Source organism: Dipodomys spectabilis, unplaced genomic scaffold (assembly GCF_019054845.1).
Source record: "Dipodomys spectabilis isolate Male_0828 unplaced genomic scaffold, ASM1905484v1 ptg000431l, whole genome shotgun sequence".
Taxonomy (NCBI): Eukaryota; Metazoa; Chordata; class Mammalia; order Rodentia; family Heteromyidae; genus Dipodomys; species Dipodomys spectabilis.
In genome coordinates this window covers 103,808-127,500 of record NW_024871108.1, presented here as the reverse complement: position 1 = coordinate 127,500, position 23,693 = coordinate 103,808, and the positions used below count along the sequence as shown (strand labels likewise).

The window sequence follows — 23,693 nt, the reverse complement described above, 5'->3', positions numbered from 1 at the left end:
GGCCAGCCCAGGGCAGGAAAGTCCGTGAGACTCTGATCTCCAATGAACCACCAAAAAGCCAGATGTGGAGCTGTGGTTCAAGTGGTAGAGCGCCAGCCTTGAGTGAAAAAGCTCAAGAACAGCACCCAGGCCCTGAGTTCAAGCCCCGGGACTGACAAAATAATAATGATAAAATTAGACAGACAGACAGACCAATTTGGATATAAACTAAAAGAGCCAAGCAGTACAATTGGAAATACTAAAACCAACCTTCCAATATTTTCACTATTAGAAATGAGAAGATGTGAACTGTTACTTTTAACACAGACAGTGATTCACGTACCCTTTACATACTCTTCTCCAAATGATATTAGAAAAGTATAATGAAAACGTGTTGGGTTTCACTTACTTGAGAGCAAGGGTCATATATTTCCAAACTTAATGGTTTCCCTTCCAAACACAGATGCTTTTTGTAGATAGATTCTGTGATGAAATAAAAATAAAAAATAAAAACGATAGATATATAAATACATAGATACATTGTCCACATGTAAAAAAAAAAACAAACAGAATGAGAAAGGGAATTTAAGTCTGACACACACACACACACACACAGTCACAATTTCGAATAGTCCAATAGCTTATCTCTACTGGAGGTGACCATGTTTGCATTGTATTTACTCAGAAAAGTCTCTTAGAAATTAACGCCAGCTCTAACAGCATCTTTACCTGTACTGGGACTTGAACCCAGGGCCTGGGAGCTGGTCCCTGAACTTTTATGTTCAAGACTGAAGCTCTACCACTTAAGCTCCACTTTGGGGCTTTTTGCTGGTTCATTTGAAGAGTCTCTTAGATTTGTCTGCTCAGGGACAGAGCCCAGGCCCTGAGTTCAAGACCCCGGACTGGCACACACCCAAAACCAAAATCCTTCCAGGTTTTGTTTAAGGACATTCATGACCATGTCATGAACCTTAAATTATGTTTTCACAGAGCTTCTTTCAAACTGGGTGGATTTGCTGCTAACTCTGGACCAAATATATAAAAATATAAATATATATGTGTGCGTATATTATATATATTGTGCAATAATATATTATTAGTTTCCAATGCAACTTTCATTTACAAGATGGAGTGGTTGTTTGTGGTTTGTTTTCATAGCTTTGTTGACCTGTGAAGACATCCGACCATCTCTCCTGTGCAGGCATAAGCTAGAGAGGCGTAAACATTCCATTTGTTTGCATCTGAGAGCTACTCTACACGCTGGAGGTGAAGGTTTTCCCTGTAGCTGCCATTGTAGTCTGCATGGTGTATTATTTGTGCTTCATTTCATTTGTATTTTCATTTTGGTTTGGAAACACTTCTTCGGGCCTCGTTCCTTACTTGTTTAGCTACTTGACCTTCATGGTGAAGGGTTTTTTGTTGTTGTTGTTGTTTGGTTGTTTTTTTCTTTCTTTCTTTCTCTCTATTTGCCCCTAGAAATGAAAACACTAGCAATGCCTGTTTTTATAGACTTCTCCTTTCTCTTTCAAGTACTCGCCCTAAAATATTCGCCGTGTTATAGTCCCGAGAATGCTTTGTTTAGCTTCTGTAAAGGAAACAGGCCAAAGGAATACTTGGAAGACATTTTCGGAAACAGCATTATTCATACCACCTCAAGGTGAAGTGTTAAAGATTTATTTCTCCTTTGTTTGTTTCGTTGGTGGTTTTTTTTTTTTTTTAAGTAGAAAAACATACTCAGGAGCATGAACTCTTCTGAACTTCACATAAAGAATATAGAATGAACAACAAAAACAAAATAAAAGATCACCCTTTCTCGCAATCTCTTAGTTCTTATGTTTCAGTCACCCTTGATTTTTAAAAATATATGCTATATCCCATGTTCTGATCAGATACACAATTCTGATTAATGGCTGAACAAATACGCAAATGGTAGCTGTGCATGCTAATTCTAATTTTTTTTAAAGTAACAAAAATTTGAAGTAGAGTTGGAGAAATGATGCTACAATTATACTATGGCTATAGACCATACTTTATAGTACATATATTATACTACATATGATATACTGTTTTTAAATTTTCTCTGAAATGTATATAAATAACCTACCTAATAATAGCATCTTGAGGGATAATTTTCCCACTCTTACGCATGGATTTTCAAATAACAAGCTTTATTTTTGTAAGTGTTTCTGTTTTCAACACTAGTTTGTCTTTTGTATGTTTCAACTGGCGCTGACTTAATTTCTCAAATCTATTCCATACACCAGATAAGAATTCTGACGTGAGTGTTTTAGAATGGGAAATCAACTGATCTGACATTTCATCATCAAAGGAGTAATAAACTTTTATTTTTTTTTAAAAAGCACTCAATTCAAATACCTATTTGGAGAGCTCTAGCTAGGATCTAAAGAAATAAACTTTCTCCATGAAGTATGAATATAGCGGATCATACCAAAACGCTTCTCTGATCTTAATAAGAGTGTCATTTAAGTGCTGGAGTCTTAAACTTGAAAACAACAACAATAACAACAAAAACCCTAAAGTGGTACTTACCGAAATTAGAAGCATATTCTCCGATGAATCTCTTGGTCAGGAACCTTACTGTCAGGGCTGAGAAGGAGTCAAGTCAAGTTTGCTGTCTTTTCACCTTCCGATAATTTAAGGATACACCCACATCAAATGGGACTTTGCCACCAAACCCTCCCTGCACACCTTCAAACTTCCCTCCATTTCCCTCTACATTATAGCCATCAGCTCAATAATGTTCTCAAACATTAAAATAATGAGAATAATAATAGTCATAAATTGGGGGAATCTTGAACTACTGCTTTGAAAGTCATGGTGAAGCTGTTTCCTAAGTGCCAATACACTGAGCTATCTAGCTCTTACAACACAAAGAGATCGATCGTGATCTTCGAAATACAGCCCTCTTACATCCTGGGTTTGTTTTATGTCTTTATCAAAGGAAACATGGAACCAGGTTCCACTATATAGATATAGATATACACACACATATATAACATATATATGTTTTATATATCCATGTTTCTTTTGACATATTCCTATTATATATTATAAATATATATTATATATATTTGATATATTCCTATCATATTATATATATTCCTATTATATATATTCCTATTATATATATATATTCCTGTTCCTTTTATATATATCCATGTTTCCTGTTTCCTTTGATATATTCCTATTATATATATTATATATATATTCTTATTATATATCCCAGGTTATACATATATATTTATATACTTACATATCTATACTTATATATACACCTATATTTTTCAATTGTTGAAAGACACTGGGAAAGGATCTGTAACATCTATTTTTTTCATCACTATTGAAGCTCTGCATCTGGCCAGCTGTGGCTGTATTGGTATGAATTACATTCCCAATGGTCTATGGATAAGAACCAAACCAACAGGAAACCACAGCTCCCAACACTGAGAGAGTCATGACTCAGTCTATCTGCGCCCCCCCCCCCAAAGCTTTGCCCCCCCCTCCCACTAAGTCCTTCCAGCCACAGTACCTTTAAAACAACCTCACACCAAGCACCAGGAGCAGGTGTACGGGAGTGTACCACACCCAGGACAGCCACGGGAAGATGGTTCAGATATTTCCCTAGGTGTTTTAAACACGGGCAGAAGCACCATCCAAATCCAGACTCTTCCAATACTCGCTAAGGGGCTAAGCTGCCCGTGTGTTTTTATACATAGTCTCCTTGCTGATTAAGAAAACACAGGGAAAAGTCCCTCCAAACACAGAAGATACATTGCATCTCCAAGAGCCACTGCGCTGCTGGCGGTGGATGGGGTGTGGTGGTCAGTGTGCCAGTGTATGGATGGCTCGTTTTGCTCTCTGCAGCCCACCCTGGGAAATGCCATCGCTCACCTGATTTGCCGGTTCCTTCTCCACCCAAGACAGCCAACTTCACTCCATTCATCCTGCTACTCTCCCAACCCTTCTCTGGCCACTTGGTGACTGGGGCCAAGTCTATTTCTTACTCGTTCTGTATGACTGCTCACACTGCCCTCCACCAACTCCAGTACTTCCTAGAAGCTATTAATAACTGAGGGGGGGGAAAATAAGATACTTTCCCACCCGTTTATTTATTTATTTATGGCAGCGCTGTGATCACCGGTGCGGTTTTGTAACAGAGAGTTGTTTCTCCATCTTCTCTGATTTTTGAGAACTCGAAACTGCTTTTCTGCTTCTCCAAAGATGCTGCCTCGATTTCTTTGGGAATTTTACAGAGGATAACTATAACATCTCTAGGCATTTAGAGATTCTATAGCCTTGAAAGATCAGAGGAATAAATGAATCTAGTCACTTAAAGACTAGGAAAACACAGAACCATCATTAATTCCAGCAGGCATTTCCTCGTGGGTTAAACTATCAGCTCTATTAGCACAGATGACATCCTCCAATAACGAGGTTAGGTAATAGGTAAATAATAAACAATAATTCCCAAACACTAACTCTAAGAGTAACAGTAGCAACTAATAGACATAAATGCTTCAGGTTTTTATTTTCTGGTATACCACCTTGAATGTTCTGGAAAACTTCATGAAGAAAGTACGATTATTAACTTTTAAAAGAGTGAAAACAAGATCATTTTCAAAAGTGAAAAAGAAAAACAGGCAGGAAAGGAGAGAGGAAGGGGAGGAAGGAAGGCAGGAAGGAAGGAAGGAAGGAAGGAAGGAAGGCAGAGAAGGAGGGAGGGAGGGAGGGAGGGAGCCACCTTCCCAGCCCCTAGTATTATTATAGGAAGTTATGCAGAAGAGTCTCCATTTAATGCGTCAACTCAGGAGTACAATGCACCTCAACCCGCCTCACCCCTGCATGCTACCTTTAAATTGTGTTGCTCTCCTGATAAACACAATTGATTAATTAATTAAATTGTGTTGCTCCCACTAGAATGAGCTTACAGGAACATCCATTGCATTGCAGAAATAAATAAACGAGAAATATTTTTTTAAAACCCTTGATGTAAAAATCAGGCAAGGAATAAGTGGACATGCTTTGAAGATGAAATTTTTGGGTTTTTTTTCTCATTATATTCTAATGATATATCTGATTAAAGTAGCTCCTTCAAAAAAATTTTTTTAATTAAATTAAAATTTAAAAAAGAAAACAATCCCTGACGTGAAAAGGAAAACCAGAAATGGTTCAAGTTAACACATCCATGGATCAAAGCATCTTGGAGAGAGGGAAATTCTTCCTCAGCAAGAGACAAATCTGAAAAGAAAACAAAAAAAAGATAAATAGGGGCTGGGAAGGTGGCTCAGTGGTAGAGTGCTCATCTTGCATGCATGAAGCCCTGGGTTCGATTCCTCAGCACCACATAAGCAGAAAAAGCTGGAAGTGGCGCTGTGGCTCAAGTGGTAGAGCACCAGCCTTGAAGAGCTGAGGGACAGCACGCAGGCCCTGAGTTCAAGCCCCACAACCAACAACAACAACAACAAAAAGATAAATAGCGAGAGACAATGCCAAGGATATTTCATGATTACACTTGTGTTGCTTCCGTTAATCCCACCAGATGTGTGCAGCAAAACAAAAAGAATTGCACAGGATGGATCATTTTAAACCCAAAGTATGGATTTCATCGCTATCATCTACTTTGCTAAGGACATAAAAGCCCCAATACACATCAGAAATAGAATTACTTCTTGATACTTACGCATGAGAATACTAAAACTTAGACGAATGAAGGGAGGAAAGGGAGGGGAGAATGGGGTCATAAAAATCCAATGCAGATCCTACCAAATTAAGAAAATTGAGGGCAGGGGTGGGTAGGGGAGGGATGGGGGAGAATGTGGAAAGAGGGGACATTAATTAAGATGGGTCATATTTGTAAACTGCTTCGTTGGATGGCCACTTCTTCATACAGCTAGACGAAGATAATCAAATTTGATTTAAAAAAAATACTAAAACGTGTGCTTCCTGATGGCATTCTGATTTCATAAAGCAGGTTTTCAAGCAGTCAACGGATTTCACAACTTGAATATTACGTTGAAGTTTCGTTTATGGATCTGGAGGAGAAATTTTAGAGGGGAATTAAATTTAAAAAAATCAAAAGACGAACATTTGATTGCTTAAGCCCTCAATTGTGCCCATAAAGACATGTAGACGCCGTATCTTAGGATTAAAAAAAAGCACTGAAAAATCATCTACCCCAGAGATAAGAGGCACTATCCCCCCAAAACCCACATGTTCTCCAAAATCTCTTGCTGAGAAATTGGTTCAACCAGACATCAATCCAAGCCCACAGTGAAGACAGTTACAATCATGGCTTTTAAACGCACAAATACTACGTTCTTCTAGCTTTGCAACTCTGTAGAAAACCTATTAACAAACCAATGCTATTCTATAGAACCATCTAGCGCATTCTACAGTGTACGATCTCTCTATAGTGGAAGTAATCAGCAGATGAACAAGATGGAGAAGTTTTTATCCTCTTCAAGTAATTTAAAAATCTCAGTTTCACATCGTCGACACAGGTGACCTGTAAAGGTTAGGCCTTCATAATCCTAAACACTTTCAGCCCCTGATTTGGAAAAAAAAAAAAATCATCTTTCCTTCAGCTCTCATATTCCAAAGAAATGTTTTATTCATTACGGAATGCTAGTAATTAATTAAATTATCTAAGTCTATTTTCTCCCTTATTTTTTTTTCTTCTGGTCCCAAAAGAATGATGGAGACCTCATGGATTTTTTTTTTCTTCCAAAGGTTTTCAAAGCATGTGTGAAAGTAAATAATGGAATGGTGGCACTAATTTTTCTCAGCATGCCTTCTTTATAATTGCAATTCCCCTTCTCAAGGTAGTGATCCCCTTTGTGTTTTTATTCTTTCAAATTACTCTCAAGATGTCTGTTTGTCTTTTCCATAAAGACTCTGTCTTTCCCTAGTCTTATAAAAGCTGAAACAAGATAGCTAATCAGCTGGTCATGCTCAGAACACAAAAATCATGATGGTCTTTTTTTGGACACGTTAGCTAATTTAGATTTCTTTTTCCTCAGAAGTAAGCTGAAATGTTAATTAGTAAATTTCAACATATATAGGAATATCCAAATGACATTTTTATGCATACTATATAGATATGTAATACATACACCCTATATGTATCATGTAAATTCAATGTAACTTACATATTATATGTAATATAATAACCTATTTTATGTAATATTATATGTAATAACATATTATATGTAATATTATTTGCAATATAATAATATACATATTATTTGCAATATAATAATATTATATAAAATATGTAAGTTACATACATAATAATATACATACAATAGGTAAATAACCCATTGTATGTAATATTATATGTAATTATGTTATGACATATGTAATATTATATGCGATGTGTCATGTTCATAGTATAACGTGTAAAGTTACATGTTATACATATGTATTGTATGTATTGTGTGTATGTGTAATATATTTTACATATATGTAATAATTGTATGTGATTATATCTATTACTTTTACTAATACATATCTATATATTAATAACAGTATATTTTTTTTTTTAACTGGGAAATGCTGTTTCCTAGAGAATTCAACTTTTTTTCCAGTCCTGGGGCTTGAACTCACGGCCTTGGCGCTGTCCCTGATCTACTTTTTTGTGCTCAAGGCTAGCTCTACCACTTGAGCCACAGTGCCACTTCCAGCTTTTTCTGTTTATGTGGTGTCAAGGACTTGAACCCAGGGCCTCATGCATGCAAGGCAAGCGCTCTACCACTGAGCCACCTTCCCAGCCCTCAATTTTTTATTTATCTAAGGGGAAGAAAAAATTACCTTCCTGTTTATCATCCTAATGATGATATTTTTCCTAAGGAACTCCACCTGAGGAGCCAAACTTCCATGAGAATCTGAACACACAAATCCACATCCTCTCATGGCCATTCCCTTGAGATTTATTTCTTGTACCTGGTTAGGGCAGGATTTAGTTACGCTCTTCCATAAAGACTTAAGATAGAACCCTTGTTCTGTTACAGGCAGAGATGTTCAACAAACAAATACACCCAAGACCGAGGGAAGGGCCTCATCTCCTAGAACAAATTTTTCCCCACACCACCAGTGCCTTTTGGTATTTTCCCTTAAATGGAGTCATTTTGTTGGTCCTCTAAACCATTTTTGCTTCTATCTGGGATCTTAAACTCTTGGGTGGCTTCCCAGCATTTGCTACACAGGAGACGAGGAAGTGGTCACCGGTAGTGATCGCGGTGAGATGAGATTTGATGCCTTGTTACCCCCTGAACTTGATGTCTTTTACAAATAAATTGATGGTGAGGATAAAAGTGACATGCAGAGAGGTGACAGTGACATCAGTCGGGTCACGAGCGCGTTTCTCTGTGGACCCTGTCCCCCCGTCCCTCGCTCTCTCCCCCAGTGTTTCCCTCCCGTCCCCACCCACCAGTGGTAGAGTTCATTCTCCACCTGGTGTCCAGTGAGGACCATGGCTGCCTTGGTTTCCCCTCTGTCCTCCCATTTCTGTGTCCCCCTCACCCTCCCAGAGACAGAGAAACCCACACACGAGACAAAAAGGAACAGAAACCACATGGAAGAATAAGACCCCATGCTTCCATTTCCTGGAGTCCATGTGGATCACTATTATATTATATGATCAGAGACGCAGTGGATTTTGTGTCTCCATGTTGCTATTGGCCTACGTAAATCTCACTGCGTCAACACAAAACAATATGAATTACAAAGATGTCCAAAGACTTTCGGGGCAGCTCAGGGTGGTCCTAACTCCAAGATCACCATCCATGAGCAATCCTTGTGAAAACTTTTTTGTTTCTTTTTCAAGAACAGAATGTACTGAAAAAGGGTGAAAACTTCCCACACCCCCAACAATGTAGCCTGAGCTGCTTTCCACTGAGGAAGAAGGACGAGGAAGGGGAAAAGATAGACAGCCGATTTGGATTCGCACACGATGTATACTTGGGAGTGATGGAAATAGACGGACACAAAGAAATAAAGCACGCTCTGGTGGTTTGTTCACGCAGTGAGGATTTAGTTTATCTGAAATGAAGAGCTCGAGAGGCTGATTTCTCTCACCTGTGGTCGGAAGGCATAAAAAATAGTGTTAAAATAAATAATAAGTGAATGAAATACATGAGCAAATAAAGGAACAAGTGAAATTTAGAAAGGGAAAACCGTGGAGCTAGTGAATAAGCGGGTTATGGAACACCACACATCTCTGAGAATTTTGAATTTTCAAAATGCATCACCAGCAATTAGGTTGTTGTAACATAGTTGGGGGTATAGAAAAGGTTGTATATTTCTGATCACCAAACAACTTTTGCTCTCTACAATAACAGAAAGTGACAGAAATGGAAAATAATCAAGTGTGGCCTAATCGCTGTGTCTTCAGGGAAAGAAAGAAAGAAATGGCCTTAAAAAGAAACTCTGAGCCAGCGCTGGTGGCCCACGCCTGTCATCCCAGCTACTCAGGAGGCTGAGATCTGAAGATCCAGATTCAAAGCCAGCCCGGTCAGGAAAGTCCGTGAGACTCTTATCTGCAATGAGCCACCAAAAGGCTGGAAGTGGCACTGTGACTCAAGTGGTAGAGCACCAGCCGTGAGCAAAAGAAACCCAGAGACAGCAGCCAGGCTGTGCGTTCAAGCCCCACGACAGACCAAAATAGTAAAAAGAAAAAGAAGTGTACAGAATGAACAAGAAGGAATTCTGCACAGGGCTGTGGGTACCCACACGGTTTCAGGAGACCCGAATAACAAACTAAGAACAGAGGCGCAAGCCAGAATTCTCTACACCTGGGCTACGAATCAGCAGTGGTCCGAACCTTCCAGAAAGTGATGATCTTTCGGGAATCTGGGTACTGCAACACCATAAGACATCATTTAGCGATGACCTTTGATGACCTGCAAGGTACCCAAATATACTTGTTTTTCCAAAAAGAGAAAAAAAATATCGAGATTTATACCACCAAAACAACTATGTTTATTGCAGCATTATTTACCATAGCTAAGATATGGAACCAACCCAGATGCCCCTCAGTAGATGAATGGATCAAGAAAATGTGGTATATATACACAATGGAATTCTATGCCTCCATCAGAAAGAATGACATTGCCCCATTTGTTAGGAAATGGAAAAACTTGGAAAAAATTATATTAAGTGAAGTAAGCCAGGCCCAAAGAAACGTAGGTCCCATGGTTTCCCTTATTTGCAATATCTAGTATATGTATGAGTCAAGCGGAAAAGGTCAGATAATGTGATGTCAGGAAAATGAACCCTTAGATGTGTATTTTAATGTTTTTTTCTTTCATGCATGTGTTTCTAACACATTTATAAGATTATCTCTTTGTTGCTTTGTATGTCCCTCCCCCATAGTATAACCCTTGCTTTCACTATATTTGATGTCAGTATAACTTGTGGAGGAGATGGGGAAAAACCAGTTGTTTAAGGATACAGGTGGACCTGTTGCAACAATGAGAAGTACAAGTTGTCATGTCCAAAACGAACTTTACAATGTTGGTGGGGGGGGGGGGCTGGGGGGAGGGAGGAAGGAGAAGGATTGGGATTAGGGGGGGAGGGGGGAGGCTGGGAAGGGATGTGAAGGATAAACAAAGGAGGAGGCTGCAATGCTTGGTAAGAAATGTACACATTATCCTGCCCATGTAACTGTAACTCCTCTGTACAGTATGTTCACAAATAAAATAAAATAAAATTAAAAAAAAAAAAAAAAAAAACAGTTTTTGGTTCCAATCCAGGACTGAAATACCCCATGGAAGATGGGGAGGGAAAAAAAAAACACAAAACCCATAAAAGAAAAAAAGAAAAACAAAACCTTGCTGAAAATAACCTTGAAAATAAGTGATCAGACCAACTAAAAATAAAACGAATGGGAACAGGTCCAAGACCCTGGTCCTGAAAATAAAAAAAACCCTCCAGACTGTCGAGCTGAACACAGAATCTCCAAGCATTCGAGATCTCCATGCTACAGAACACACCACGTCTCCCAACTTTCGCATCCTCAGAACCAGACACAATTGCCATTATGAGTGGCCCTGTTTGGAATTTCACCTCCTGACATGAAAGGTGGATGCAGCTTCTTGTTCTTTGCATCTTCTGCGCAGAATAATTTCCATCTGAAAACATCATAGTCTTTTAACAGTTCCCAAAGTAAGCCAGGCGCCGGTGGCTCCCGCCTGTCATCCCAGCTACTCAGGAGGCTGAGATCGGAGGATCGTGGTTCAAAGCCAGCCCAGGCGGGAAAGTCCATGAGACTCTGATCTCCAATAAACCACCAGAAAACCAGAAGTGGTGCTGTGGCTCAATGTGGTAGAGTGCCAGCCTTGAACAAAAGAGCTCAGGGACCACACCCAGGCCCTGAGTTCAAGCCCCACCACTGACAAAAGAAAGGATTCCTGAAGTGACAAGAGGTTGGAGTAGATGTATGGTTCTTATGATTACATATAGATAGTTATTATTGTTAAGGATGTGTAGTTATTACTATTAAAACTCCTGTCATTGGGCCTTCATTCCAAAGACAGAGATTTCTTGGGGTAGATATCGAGTGACTCCTCTTGTTCAATCTGGTGTCTTCTGAAGGAATATACCCATTTTAGCCCGACTTCCATTGGTGCTCAGACAAAATCGACTGCCAGTCTTGGAGAGGTAGCTGCATTTTTCACTCTGTTAAATTTTCTATTTCTCATTCAACTATTGAGCTAGGATGTGTGTGTGTGTGTGTGTGTGTGTGTGTGTGTGTGTGTGTGTGTGTGTGTGTGTGTGTATTTCTGCATTGACATAGATATTAACTTTTCCCTTAGGATATTTACCTTTGTATTCTGCAACTTCACCATGACAGGTCTAAGAATGGGTTTTGTTCTTTGTATTTTGTTTACTCTGTGTGTGTGTGTGTGTGTGTGTGTGTGTGTGTGTGGCTTGTCACAGTTACCAAGTCTTCAGCGGAGATCCGTTTCGTTATAGCATCTCGGCATTTCTCTTTTATTTTCCCCGAACAGAACGGAGCTCGCGTGCTCTGATATGCTCTGGTATTTAATGTCTGGTTTATGCCGCGTCTCTCTTCGTCTTTATCAAGCGTGCGGGATTCTGTGTAATCTCCTCAGATGAATACTGCAGCTCAGCGAGTTTTCTCCTCGGCTCTCGTTGGAGCTGTCAGTGGAAACAAATGCAGTGTTAAAATCGGCTCCCTTGTGAGATCTTAATAAAGATGATTTTTTTAATATATATATAAGGCTTAGTTAGGGCTACCAGTAAAAAAAAAAAAAAAAAGATGCGAATCTTTGGTTAGTCTATCTACCCCAGAAAGTATACAAAAGGAGAAGTCAGCCTTGTGAGCTGGTGGCTCCCGCCTGTCATCCCAGCTACTCAGGAGGCTGAGATCTGAGGATCACGGTTCAAGGCCAGCCTGGGCAGAAAAGTCTGTGAGACTCTGATCTCCAATGAACCAACAGAAAACCAGAAGTGGAGTTGGTGGCTCAAGTGGTAGAGCACCCAGCCTTGTGTGAAAGAGCTCAGGGACAGCACCCAGGCCCTGAGTTCAAGCCCCAGGACTGACAAAAAAAAAAAATGATCTCTGTGACTAACTTTTAAGCTAAGGGAAGCATTTTAATAGTTTACCCTGCAGAATTTCAATCATTTATCACACAGAATAATATTGAGTCGTGCCAGATAAGAATATAGGGTCGTTAATTTTATTCTCTAATTTAAATTCTAATTTGCAGCCCTCCGTAAGTTCAGAAGAGTGATTCTTAAATAATCCCAGGGCGGCATCATTAAAGACTACAATCTCATCTCATGAAATCCATTATTCTTCCTTGCTTTGCCTGCACATTTCAGCTGTGATCCAAATAAACAATTTAAAGGATCCAAAAAGATAATGATGCCAATTAGATTCAGTCAACTGTGTGCCCTTAAAAAAAAATTAGAGCCCAGAAAATGAGCCTTTATATGTCAGCAATTCAGATCCTTGTAACCCACGTCTACACTGAAATAAGAAATAGTAATAATAATTAATCATCAAAATGTATCCTCATCGCCACCTGCTGAAGAATTCACCTTCGTTGGATAGGTATTTGTGGAGATAAAAGAGGAAATTGGGAATACAGCAGGCTTGGTATTCCGATATGTAATTTAGGATCTCGGTTACAGTTGTACTTTCATGAGCATTTTAATTGTATCTTCTTCAGAATACTAGAGTGAAAAAAACCCCACAGTTTCTTTCTCTTTTTTGATAAATATTATTTTAGATGATCAGAGGCATAAAAACCTTTGAAATCCCATGTATATAATATATATGCATTAAGTGATTTTCTTTCATTTATTCTTTCTTTCTCTCTCGCTCTTTCTTTTTTCTTTCTTTCTTTTTCTTTTTTTTTTCTGGTTCTGGGACTTGAACTCAGGGCCTGGGCTCGTCTCTGAGCTTCTTTTGTACAAGCCTGGTGCTCTACCACTTGAACCACAGCTCCACTTCCAGCTTTTTCTGGGTAGTTAATTGGAGAACAGAGTCTCACAGACTTTCCTGCCCCGGCTGGCTTTGAACCGTGATCCTCAGATCTCAGCCTCCTGAGTAGCTGGGATGACAGGCGGGAGCCACCAGTGCGCATCTAGAATGAATTTTATGACCATAGTCCACTCCATTTAGAACTCAAAACATCTCTTAGGTGTAGTTGGAACACATTCAGGGGTGTGTGTGTGTGTGTGTGTGTGTGTGTGTGTGTGTGTGTGTGTGTGTGTACCAGTACTTGGGTTTGATCTCAGGGTCTCTATCTCTCACTAGACTTCCTTGCTCATGGCCCATGTTCTACCAACTGAACCAGGCTTCCAGTCCAGTATTTTGCTGGTTAATCAGGACGAAATCTCCTTTGCTTCACTGCCCTGGCTGGCTTCAAACCTTCAGCCCACGGGAAGAAGAAGAATGATTCCCTGCCACCCAATGCCTGGTTCAGATTCAGATCTTGGACAGACAAAACAAAAGAGAGAAATTATTCTAGCCAGTCTTCTCCTCTCAGAACACTCTAGGCCTTCCACAGACCTTCTGATTCATCAGGAGGCCGTGAAGGCTGGAGCAGATCATCCCAAGACCACAAAGCTGTCCCAGAATTCACGAGGCTGTCTCTCATTTGGGAAACGCGTTGTGAGCTTCTCCTGTTTGACTCTTCCGACCTAGAAAGGCCCTAAGTCTCCTAAATCTCAGCGTTATTTTTATTTTTAGGGATTTTTTTCTGCCAGGAGAAGGGCAGAGGTGGAAAGTTCTGGATTTGTGGCGACGGAGCTGTTTTCTACTTTTAGACAGAGCTGACCTTTCTCAGGGTCAAGCTGCGTTTCTTTCTTCTCAGATGACTTGCAGGGGGACATTAAAATATGAAGAACTTTCAACCTCGGGTTCAGATGATCGATGGCTATGTATTTCTCATGGTAGAGCCCTGTTTTGAAGGAAAATAATGTTATGTTCACAAGTGGAGGATGAAACGCTCTAAAGAGTTTTCTTATGCTTTAGGCCCTCCCCCTGTACCCCCCAAAAATAAAACTCTATTATGGGAACAGGAAACTGCTTTCCTGAATTTTGGTTTGCTACAAATGATCATCTCTGTTCTAGAATAATAGAAATACGAGATTTTAGACTAGAACAGGGCCAGGTGCTAGTGGCTCCCGCCTATCATCCCAGCTACTCAAGAGACTGAGATCTGAAGATCACGGTTCAAAGCCAGCCTGGGCAGGAAAGTCTGTGAGACTCTTATATCTCCAATAAACCACCCAAAAGCAGAAGTGGCGCTGTGGCTTCAAGTAGTAGAGCGCCAGCCTTGAGTGAAAGAGCTCAGGGACAGCGCGCAGGCCCTGAGTTCAAGCCCCACAGTAGACAAAAAATTTATTTATATATATATGTGTATATATATATATATATATATCTCCTTTGTCCATCACTTTTATCATAACAATTTTACAAAGAATCTTTTTTTAAAAAAAGAATTACATTTCAACGACTGAAAAGTTAAGACGATATGGTTTTGATTTCCAGAGTAAACATTCCATTTTTTGCCATCTGCTCTGCTTCACCACGGTTGGCTTGGGGGGCATTGCAATAATAATTATCCTTCACAGTACCGTCCCACGCTGCCCCCCGGTAGAAGGGAGCTGGAGAAGCAAATCATGGTAGTACATCATGCATAGGGTCTTACGGTGGCTGTAAAAATAATGTGTCTTAAGTGTCACTGTCAATAGCCAATTTAAATCTTGAAAGATATGATTTAATTAATAAAAATAACAATAAGCATATGGCACGCAGATGGGTCGTCACGTAACAAATACTCCACGATGGGAGCAATTACAGAAACAATTTAGAGGGAGTATAATGCTCTGTTTTCCTTGAATATGTTGCTGCTGATCACCAGAAAGAGAGAGAGACAGAGACAGAGACAGAGACAGAGAGAAAGGGGGGGAGGGAGGGAGGGAAGGAGAGAAAGAGTTCCTGGTTATTATGTTCTATATTTTAACAAAGTCTAGGACAATTTCAAATCTTCAAAGTCCAGGTCATTATACTCTTAATAATATTGGGAAGGATTGGTGATATTACTGATTAATTTTGCCTCTGTTGACTTGAGACCTAGTTTTACTTGAGTGAGATTATCCATCCATCCATCTATCCATCCATCCATCCGTCCATCTGTCCATCCATCCACCCATCACCAATCCATCCATCCATCCATCAATCCGTCCATCCATCCATCCATCAATCCATCTATCCATCCATCCATCCCTCTATCCATCCGTCCATCTGTCCATCCATCCATCCATCCATCCATCTGTCCATCCATCTGTCCATCCATCCATTCATGAACCAAGCCTTGTCTCAAAGTCTCCAGTATGACTGGGATCTGTCTGAATGGCCAAGGCTGGTCCAGGCGAAGCCATTTTTTTTAGTCAAGACTATCAATATACCCAACTCCTTCTTACCCAGCATTTATGTTTCCTTGATGATTTCCCTAGATTTCTTGTCTTTGATTTTTGTTTTTGTATTTGTCCATTGTGGGGCTTGAACTCAGGGCCTGGGCGCTGTCCCTGAGCTCTTTCACTCAAGGCTGGTGCTCTACCGCTTGAGCCACAGCTCCACTTCCGGTTTTCTGCTGGTTCATTGGAGAGGAGAGCCTCACAGACTTTTCGGTCCAGGCTGGCTTTGAACCGTGATCCTCAGATCTCAGTCTTCCGAGTAGCTGGGATGACAGGTGTGAGCACTGGCACCTGGCCTCCATTTTCCTCTAAACCTTCTCTAGTAAAGAATCAATGTTGAGCTGGGCACCAGTGGCTCACGCCTGTCATCCCAGCTACTCAGGAGACTGAGATCTGAGGATCGTGGTTGGAAGCCAGCCAGGGCCAAAAAGTCCCCGTGAGACTCTGATCACCATTGAACCACCAAAAAGCTGGAGGTGGAGCTGTGGCTCAAGTGATAAAGTGCTAGGCTTGAACAAGAAAGCTCGGGGACAGTGCCCAGTTCCTGAGTTCAGGCTCCAGGACTGGCACAAAATAATAATGAAGAAGAAGAAGAAGAAGAAGGAGGAGGAGGAGGAGGAGGAGGAGGAGGAGGAGGAGGAGGAGGAGGAGGAGGAGGAGGAGGAGAAGAAGAAGAAGAAGAAGAAGGAGAAGGAGAAGGAGAAGGAGAAGGAGAAGGAGAAGGAGAAGGAGAAGGAGAAGGAGAAGGAGAAGGAGAAGGAGAAGGAGAAGGAGAAGGAGAAGGAGGAGAAGGAGAAGAAGAAGAAGAGGAAGAAGAAGAGGAGAAGAGGAGGAGGAGGAGGAGGAGGAAAAGATGCGATACAGCCCAACTGTTACACCTCTGAGTTCAACTCTCAACATCAAAAGAGATAGAAACCATCACAAAAACCTAACATCGCTCACCTAAATTTAAACGATCATCTATTTTATCATCTTCACCCCTTCGTGTTCACACGCGACCATCTCTGCCTCTCATTTCCCAGGGGCTAAGTGCTGAGAAGAACTTCCCATCTCTTTCTTTCTTTCTTTTCTCTTTCCTTCCAGTTTGAGCACGAAGTCACTTACTGTAAGCGTTAACGGTGGTGAGATGTGTCAAACTGGCTGAAGAGCCGGCACGTGGAAGGAATTTCGCTGCTAATGAGGGCCGGCAGCCAGCAGAAGTAGCCGATGAACTGAGCTTCATAAGATAATGATCATCACTTGAAAATAAAACCATCAGGAACTCTGAATGTCTAGGTTATCGGCGTGCTACGTTCAGAAACTTCTAAATCAATGAGGAAAAAAGAAAAGGTGGTCTTGGGTCAAAGAATTCAATCCATTCATATTCTGAAACATTGTCTCTGCTACTTCATTCATTCATTCATTCATTTTGTCTCACATCCAGCCGATGGCTCCTGCCTGTCATCCCAGCTACTCAGGAGGCCGAGATCTGAGGATCGTGGTTCAAAGCCAACCTCGGCAAGGAAAGTCCATGAGACTCTGATCTCCCATGAATCACCAGAAAAACGGAAGTGGCGTTGTGGCTCAAGTGGTAGAGCACCAGCCTTGAGTGAAAACAGCTCAGGGACAGCGCCAGGGCCCTGAGTTCAAGACCCAAGACTCAAATCTCCTCCGTGAGATTATCTTTCTGGAGAGTTCTATAAAGGGGCGAGAGATGGCTTGGAGGCCTGAGCTTTGTTCAGACACTTGGCAACTTAATGACTCATTGTCCTTATAAATGTCCCCGATTAAGGCCTTTTAGTTTTATTCGGCCATTTAATTTATCTCATTACGTTTGCCCACAGAATTTCCTCGTGTCTGCTACCTGCTCACCGCCCCATTAAACGTCTACTCACACCGATGAGAAAGTCTTATAAACATCAAGTCGGGTGGGTTTTTTTCCTTCTTCTTCTTCTCTTCCCTCTGTCGTCTTTGCTAATCTTCTAGAATTATCTCCCTTCCTCAAAGAGACAAAGACAGGTTTGCACACAAGGCGTCCGTGCTACCGTTTATAAAACAAGTGAACAATCTCGCACGTCACTGGTGGATGGACTGACATTAATCATTAAAGAACAACAGATATTATTTATTCAAGGATATGATACTGAACTTGGATTTGATCGCCTAGATCCAGTGAGAGGAGGTCATTTTCTAGTGTCTGTTCGTGGACCCGAGTCTCAGGCTGAAGCTTCCTGCCCAAGCCCGGTTTGCACTTCAGAGTTTTTGACGGATGACATGTCATTTTATGTTTAAAGCAAAAACAAAAGTAAAATTAACATGGTAATAAGTGCAAAGCCCCAAGGTTAAATGGCTGGGTCAAAATTTGACCTTTCTAAGCGTGGCCCTGGGACCCGGGTGACCCTTCATGAAGTCTGAGGACCTAGGGTTAAAAAATAAAAATCAAACACACACACACACACACACACACACACACACACACACACATGAAGAACCGAGCACTGGTGGCTCACGCCTGTCACCCCAGCAACTCAGAAGGCTGAGATGTGAGGATCGTGGGTTCAAAGCCAGCCCAGGGCAGGAAAGTGTGTGAGACTCTGATCTCTCATTAGTCAGCCAAAAAGCAAATGCGAAGCTCTGGCTCGAGTGGTAGAGCACCAGCCCAGAGTGAAAAAAGGTCAAGCAATAGCATCCAGGCCTTGAGTTCAGGTCCCTGTACCAGTACACACGCACGTGCACACACACAGACACACAGGGGCGTACACATCAACACACACAGACACACAGACACACACATAGACACACAGACACACAATACATCGACACCCAGACACATACACATCAACACACACACAGACACACATTGACACACACACACATCAATGCAAAGACAAACATCGACACACACAGACACAAGACACATTGACACAAGACACATCGACACACACACACACATAGACAGCACACTGACACACATCGACACAGACACACACATCAACACACAGACACACACAGACACACAGACACACATTGACACAGACACTGACACACACATCAGTGCACAGACACACACTGACACCCACATCAACACACATTGACACACACTGACAGACAGACACACATGGACACACACACGCACACACATCGGCAGCACGCTGACACACGTGCAGGGCCGGGTGGGCGTGCCGGATCGAGCTGGTGGAGGTTTCAGGAAATGCCACACGCAGGAGTGTGTGGGGAGGGGGAGGGAGGAAGGAGGAGGGGGGGAGGAGGGAGGAGGGAGGAGGGAGGAGAGGGGAGGGAGGGGGGGAGGGGGAGGGGGAGGGGGAGGGGGAGGGCTGCACTCCACACACTCAGGGGCTGCGGGGGGGGGGGGGGGGTCGGGGAGCTGGAGGGGAGGGACACCAGGACGGGGGTGCATGGTTCTCACACAGCGCCAGGGGGACTTGAACCCCCCCTGCACCACTTCACAAAGGTAATTTAAACCGCAGACAGGTTAAAATAACAACGAGTCCCCCCGAAAACACATCCACGCATCCCCCACCTGTTCAGTTCATTGACGAGCGAGTCTGGAGTTCCTCCTGATCCTGTACCCTCCTGATGAATCACTAAACAGAGCCCCAGGGATCCCAGCGTTTGCCCGTTAGCATCACTATTATTATTGTTATTGTTTTTGTCAGTGGTGGGTCTTGAACTCAGGGCCTGGGCACCGTCCCTGAGCTCTTTCACTCCAGGCTGGTGCTCGACCACGTGAGCCACAGCGCCACTTCTGGTTTCCTGGGGGTTCCTGGGAGATCAGAGGCTCACGGACTTTCCTGCCTGGGCTGGCTTTGAACCCACAACCCTCAGATCTCAGCCTCCTGAGTCACTGAGATGACAGGCGGGAGCCGCTGGCGCCCAGCTTAAACAAAAACTTGTATGATTTGTCACGATAGAAAGGGAGGGAAAATCTGGGCCTTGAAACTGTAGAATTCTTCGAATAGCAATCGCTGGGAGAAAACCACCTGCCTCCCGTAGTTTCTCCACATTTCACTGTTTCCTGACTCTGTCCAGCGCCTTCCTCTTTGCTGTAGAGGGTACTGTGAACCAGAAAGATGATTCCTTCTTACTATTACATTTAGTGTTCATGGGTCTTTTGTTGTTGTTCAGTACTAGGGACCTCTCACGTTTTCCTATGCCCTTCTTGGTGCTTGACCTCTCGAACCATGCCTCCAGTCCAGCCTTGGGCTGGTTAATTAGAGATGGAGTCTCCTAAGCTTTTTCGATCCGGGCTGACTTGGAGCCCAGAGCCTCCAGGTCTCCACCTCTTGAGTGGCTAGGATTACAGGCAGGAGCTACTTGTCATTTTGTAGAAGAGGTAGATGGAGCAGAGTATTGGGTTAGACGTAGCTTACTGAAGAGGAACCTGTCCTGTGCTGGGCATTTCTCCATAGGGAGTATCGTTTCAAATGCATCTCACAATCCCTGTGGATACAAGTGGCTGGAACCGCAGCCAAAACAGTGTCCGTTCATTGGCCAAATGCACCTCGCAGGAGACAAATAATAATTGTTATTAATAATAGGAATAGCCGGGCTCCAATGGCTCCTGCCTGTCATCCCAGCTACTCAGGAGGCTGAGATCTGAAGATCATGGTTCAAAGACAGCCCGGGCAGGAAAGTCCGTGAGACTCTGATCTCCAATGAACCACCAGAAAACCAGAAGTGGTGCTGTGGCTCAAGTGGTAGAGCACCAGCCTTGAGCAAATGAAGCTCAGGGATAGCACCCAGGCCCTAAGTTCAAACCCATCATCCCCCAGGACTGGCAAATAATAATAACAACAACAGCTTTATATTAGTGATGAATATATCTATTTTAACTATCCAAAATTCTTGGCAGCAATATCTGAAATCGCCACCAGATGGCGCCATGGCCCCACAGAAACCACCCAAAGCTACAGTCCACGTTTTTCAACCCAACACTGAACTTTCTGTCCCTTGCATGATTCCCAAAGCCCTGTGAAGGGGGGATGGGAGCAGACAGGGGGGAAATGGGGTCGTGTGCAAGACTATGCAAGACTTCAAATCACCTCCCTCCATGAATTTCCCCCCAAACACAAAGATTTTTTGTTGTTGTTGTTTTTTAAATATGAGCTATGGAAGAAGAAAACCACCACCAACAACCATTCTCAGCCCAACTAGTAAATCTCCCAGAGATCTGGCCAACAGCTCAGGGTTGGCTCTTAAAACTTAGTGAAGCAGAAATCATCGTGACCTGGCGTGACATCGCTGCCAGCCTCCTCCGACCTCGGTCATAAATTAGGGACCAGTTAGATGTCAACACAATAAAACAGCCTCATGTCAAACACGGATGGTCCTTATTATACTAAAGAGATGGCGGAGTAAAAGACAGGAGAATCCTTCCTGCGTCCTGAACTAGAGATAAACAAGCAAAAATACAACGGGGCAAAAAGCTGTGCCAGAGGCGTGGCTCAAGGGGCAGAGCAGCAGCGTGGATCTGTCTGTAGTCCCTTCGATGGCCCGTAAGGAAGAGATAGAATCATATAATAGCCTTGTGTCTCTGCCTGTTACTACTGAAGGCAATAGATACATTGCACCTGTTGGCAAACACCAAATGAAGAGGACTTAATGCCGATTTTACCCTCGCAGATGCAGTGGCCAATAACAGACAGGCTTGAAAAATGATGATTAAGTGTTTCAGCCTGAAGAAAAAAGCAGCCCGCCCCTCCCTTTAAGACGGTAGAAAAAAATATTAAAAGTGGAGTAGATGGACATAGAGACTCGTGCCTGTCAGCTGAGCTATTTGGAAATCTGAGATGGAGGGGGGAAAGTCCATGAGCCCCGTGTCAACCCAAAAGCAAAAGCAAATGAGCTGGAGGGGGTTATGAAGCAAGCGGTTAGAAGAAGATTGCGATCCCAGGTCACTCAAGCAAGAAGCGAGCTTCTGTTGGAAAACACATAAAGAAAACAAAACAATAACAAAGGACCAGGCGTGCAGTTTAAGTGGTAGAAAATCTGCCTAGCCGGTGCGAGGCCAAAGCCCAGGTCCACCAAAAATAGGCAATAATAATAATAATAATAATAGAAGTTCAGTGAACTACTCAGGAGGCTAAGATCTGAGGATCACAGTTCAAAGCCAGCCTGGGCAGGAAAGTCCATGAGCCTCTGATCTCCCATGAACCACCAGAAAAACCAGACGTGGCGCTGTGGTTCAAGTGGTAGAGCGCCGGCCTTGAGCTGAAGAGCTCAGGGACAGCGCCCAGGCCCTGAGTTCAAGCCCCAGGACCGGTACACATAAATAAATGAGTGACAAAATAAATAATAAACAGACGACTCGGCCGGTGGCCCCTCCAGCGTGGAGCTTTCTGGAGCTTTCTCTGCGAAGCCCATCCTGAGCTGCCAGGAGCCTGCTTGTCATTCATAGCCGAGCACTGGAAGAAGAAACAACTTCTTGCTCTTGTGATCAGCCTGGTTCACGTGGGTCCCAGTGAGCGAGTTGATTGATTCAGTTCAACCAGACGAAAGGCCAGAGCTGGGAAGGGAGGAGTAAGAAGGAATGTTGGGATCTCCAATGGTCGGATACAAACGCTCAGGAACAAACTACCACGGTCGGGCTGTGCATGCACAACACGCAGTGAGCCTCGAGTGATCGTGATCCACACCCCTGCTGCCTCTCCACCCGTAGGGGAAAGAGATGGGGTCGAGCCCCCTCTCCCTTCCCCTCACGTTGGCTAGAAAGAGCGTTATCTACCAGGCTCTGAACACACACGAAGAAATATCACCCGAGGGACCAGGACGCACCAATCCAGAGGGTCACGCATTCAAAACCCCAAAGAGAGACATGACCTGATTTACACAACACAAACGAACCGGACAGGGGGAATCTCAGCAGCATCAGTGGAATATGGATTGCTATGCACTACGTCAAAGCTTAGGAACATTCCAGAAGAGAGGACATGGACCCAGATTCTGCAGACACAGGGGAGAGTGAGCAAAGACTCAGGCTGCAGGCATGAGGTCCAGGCTGCGTGGACAAACGGCTTCAAGTGTCCCCAGCTCTGGGGACCAAGATGGTTTAGGAATCTAGGCTGACCTTTCACCCCATACCCTTGGATAAAAGGTCATTGTCTGAGAGCTTTGATGGTTTCATCTATAAAGAGAAAATTCTAGGACTACTTTATTATTTATTTGTGTATTTACTAATGTTGGTCAGTCCTGGGTCTTGAACTCAGGGCCTGGGCGCTGTCCCTGAGCTCTTTCACTCAAGGCTGGAGCTCTACCATGTGAGCCACAGCACCACTTCAGGTTTTCTGGTGGTTCATTGGAGATAGGAGTCTCACGGTCTTTCCTGCCCCTGGCTGGCCTCGAACCACGATCCTCAGATCTCAGCCTCCTGAGAAGCTGGGATGGCAGGCGGGAGCTACCAGCGCCCGGCTCACACTTAAAAAGGAATAAAAAATACATCTGTTTTTAAAGTTTACTTCTATCTAAAGTCAGTTGCTTGTTTATTTGCGTCCATATTTCCTTTGAGGAAAAAGTCCCTGGCACAGAAACAATGTGATCTATCTTTCAGGCTCCACTTCCTTTTGGATAGCATGTCATAAATTTATATCTAGCATCCGTTTGTTATCAAGCCCAATATCCCCTAGACAGGCCTTTGATACGCGTTGCATGCAAGTAATGCCGTTTTTATTCCAAGGGATGGCATGAATAATTCAGAATAATACCGTGGATGGAAATGACCTCCGGGGTTCAGAGGGGTGGGG

At 42.8% G+C, this 23,693-nt stretch overlaps 1 protein-coding gene across 1 annotated transcript in view; it reads right to left on the bottom strand.

Moving 5' to 3' along the window:
- The window catches only part of Rergl (RERG like), a 7,560-nt gene extending 3,595 nt beyond the window's left edge, over nt 1-3,965 (bottom strand). The window contains exons 1-3 of the mRNA XM_042668315.1: nt 3,892-3,965; nt 2,530-2,586; nt 389-462 (exon numbers count right to left, since the gene is read on the bottom strand). Of these exons, the coding sequence (XP_042524249.1) occupies nt 389-462; nt 2,530-2,586; nt 3,892-3,943 (183 nt within the window). The 5' untranslated portion in view covers nt 3,944-3,965. The remainder of the gene's footprint in view (nt 1-388; nt 463-2,529; nt 2,587-3,891) is intronic.
- Between the last annotated feature and the right edge of the window lie 19,728 nt (nt 3,966-23,693).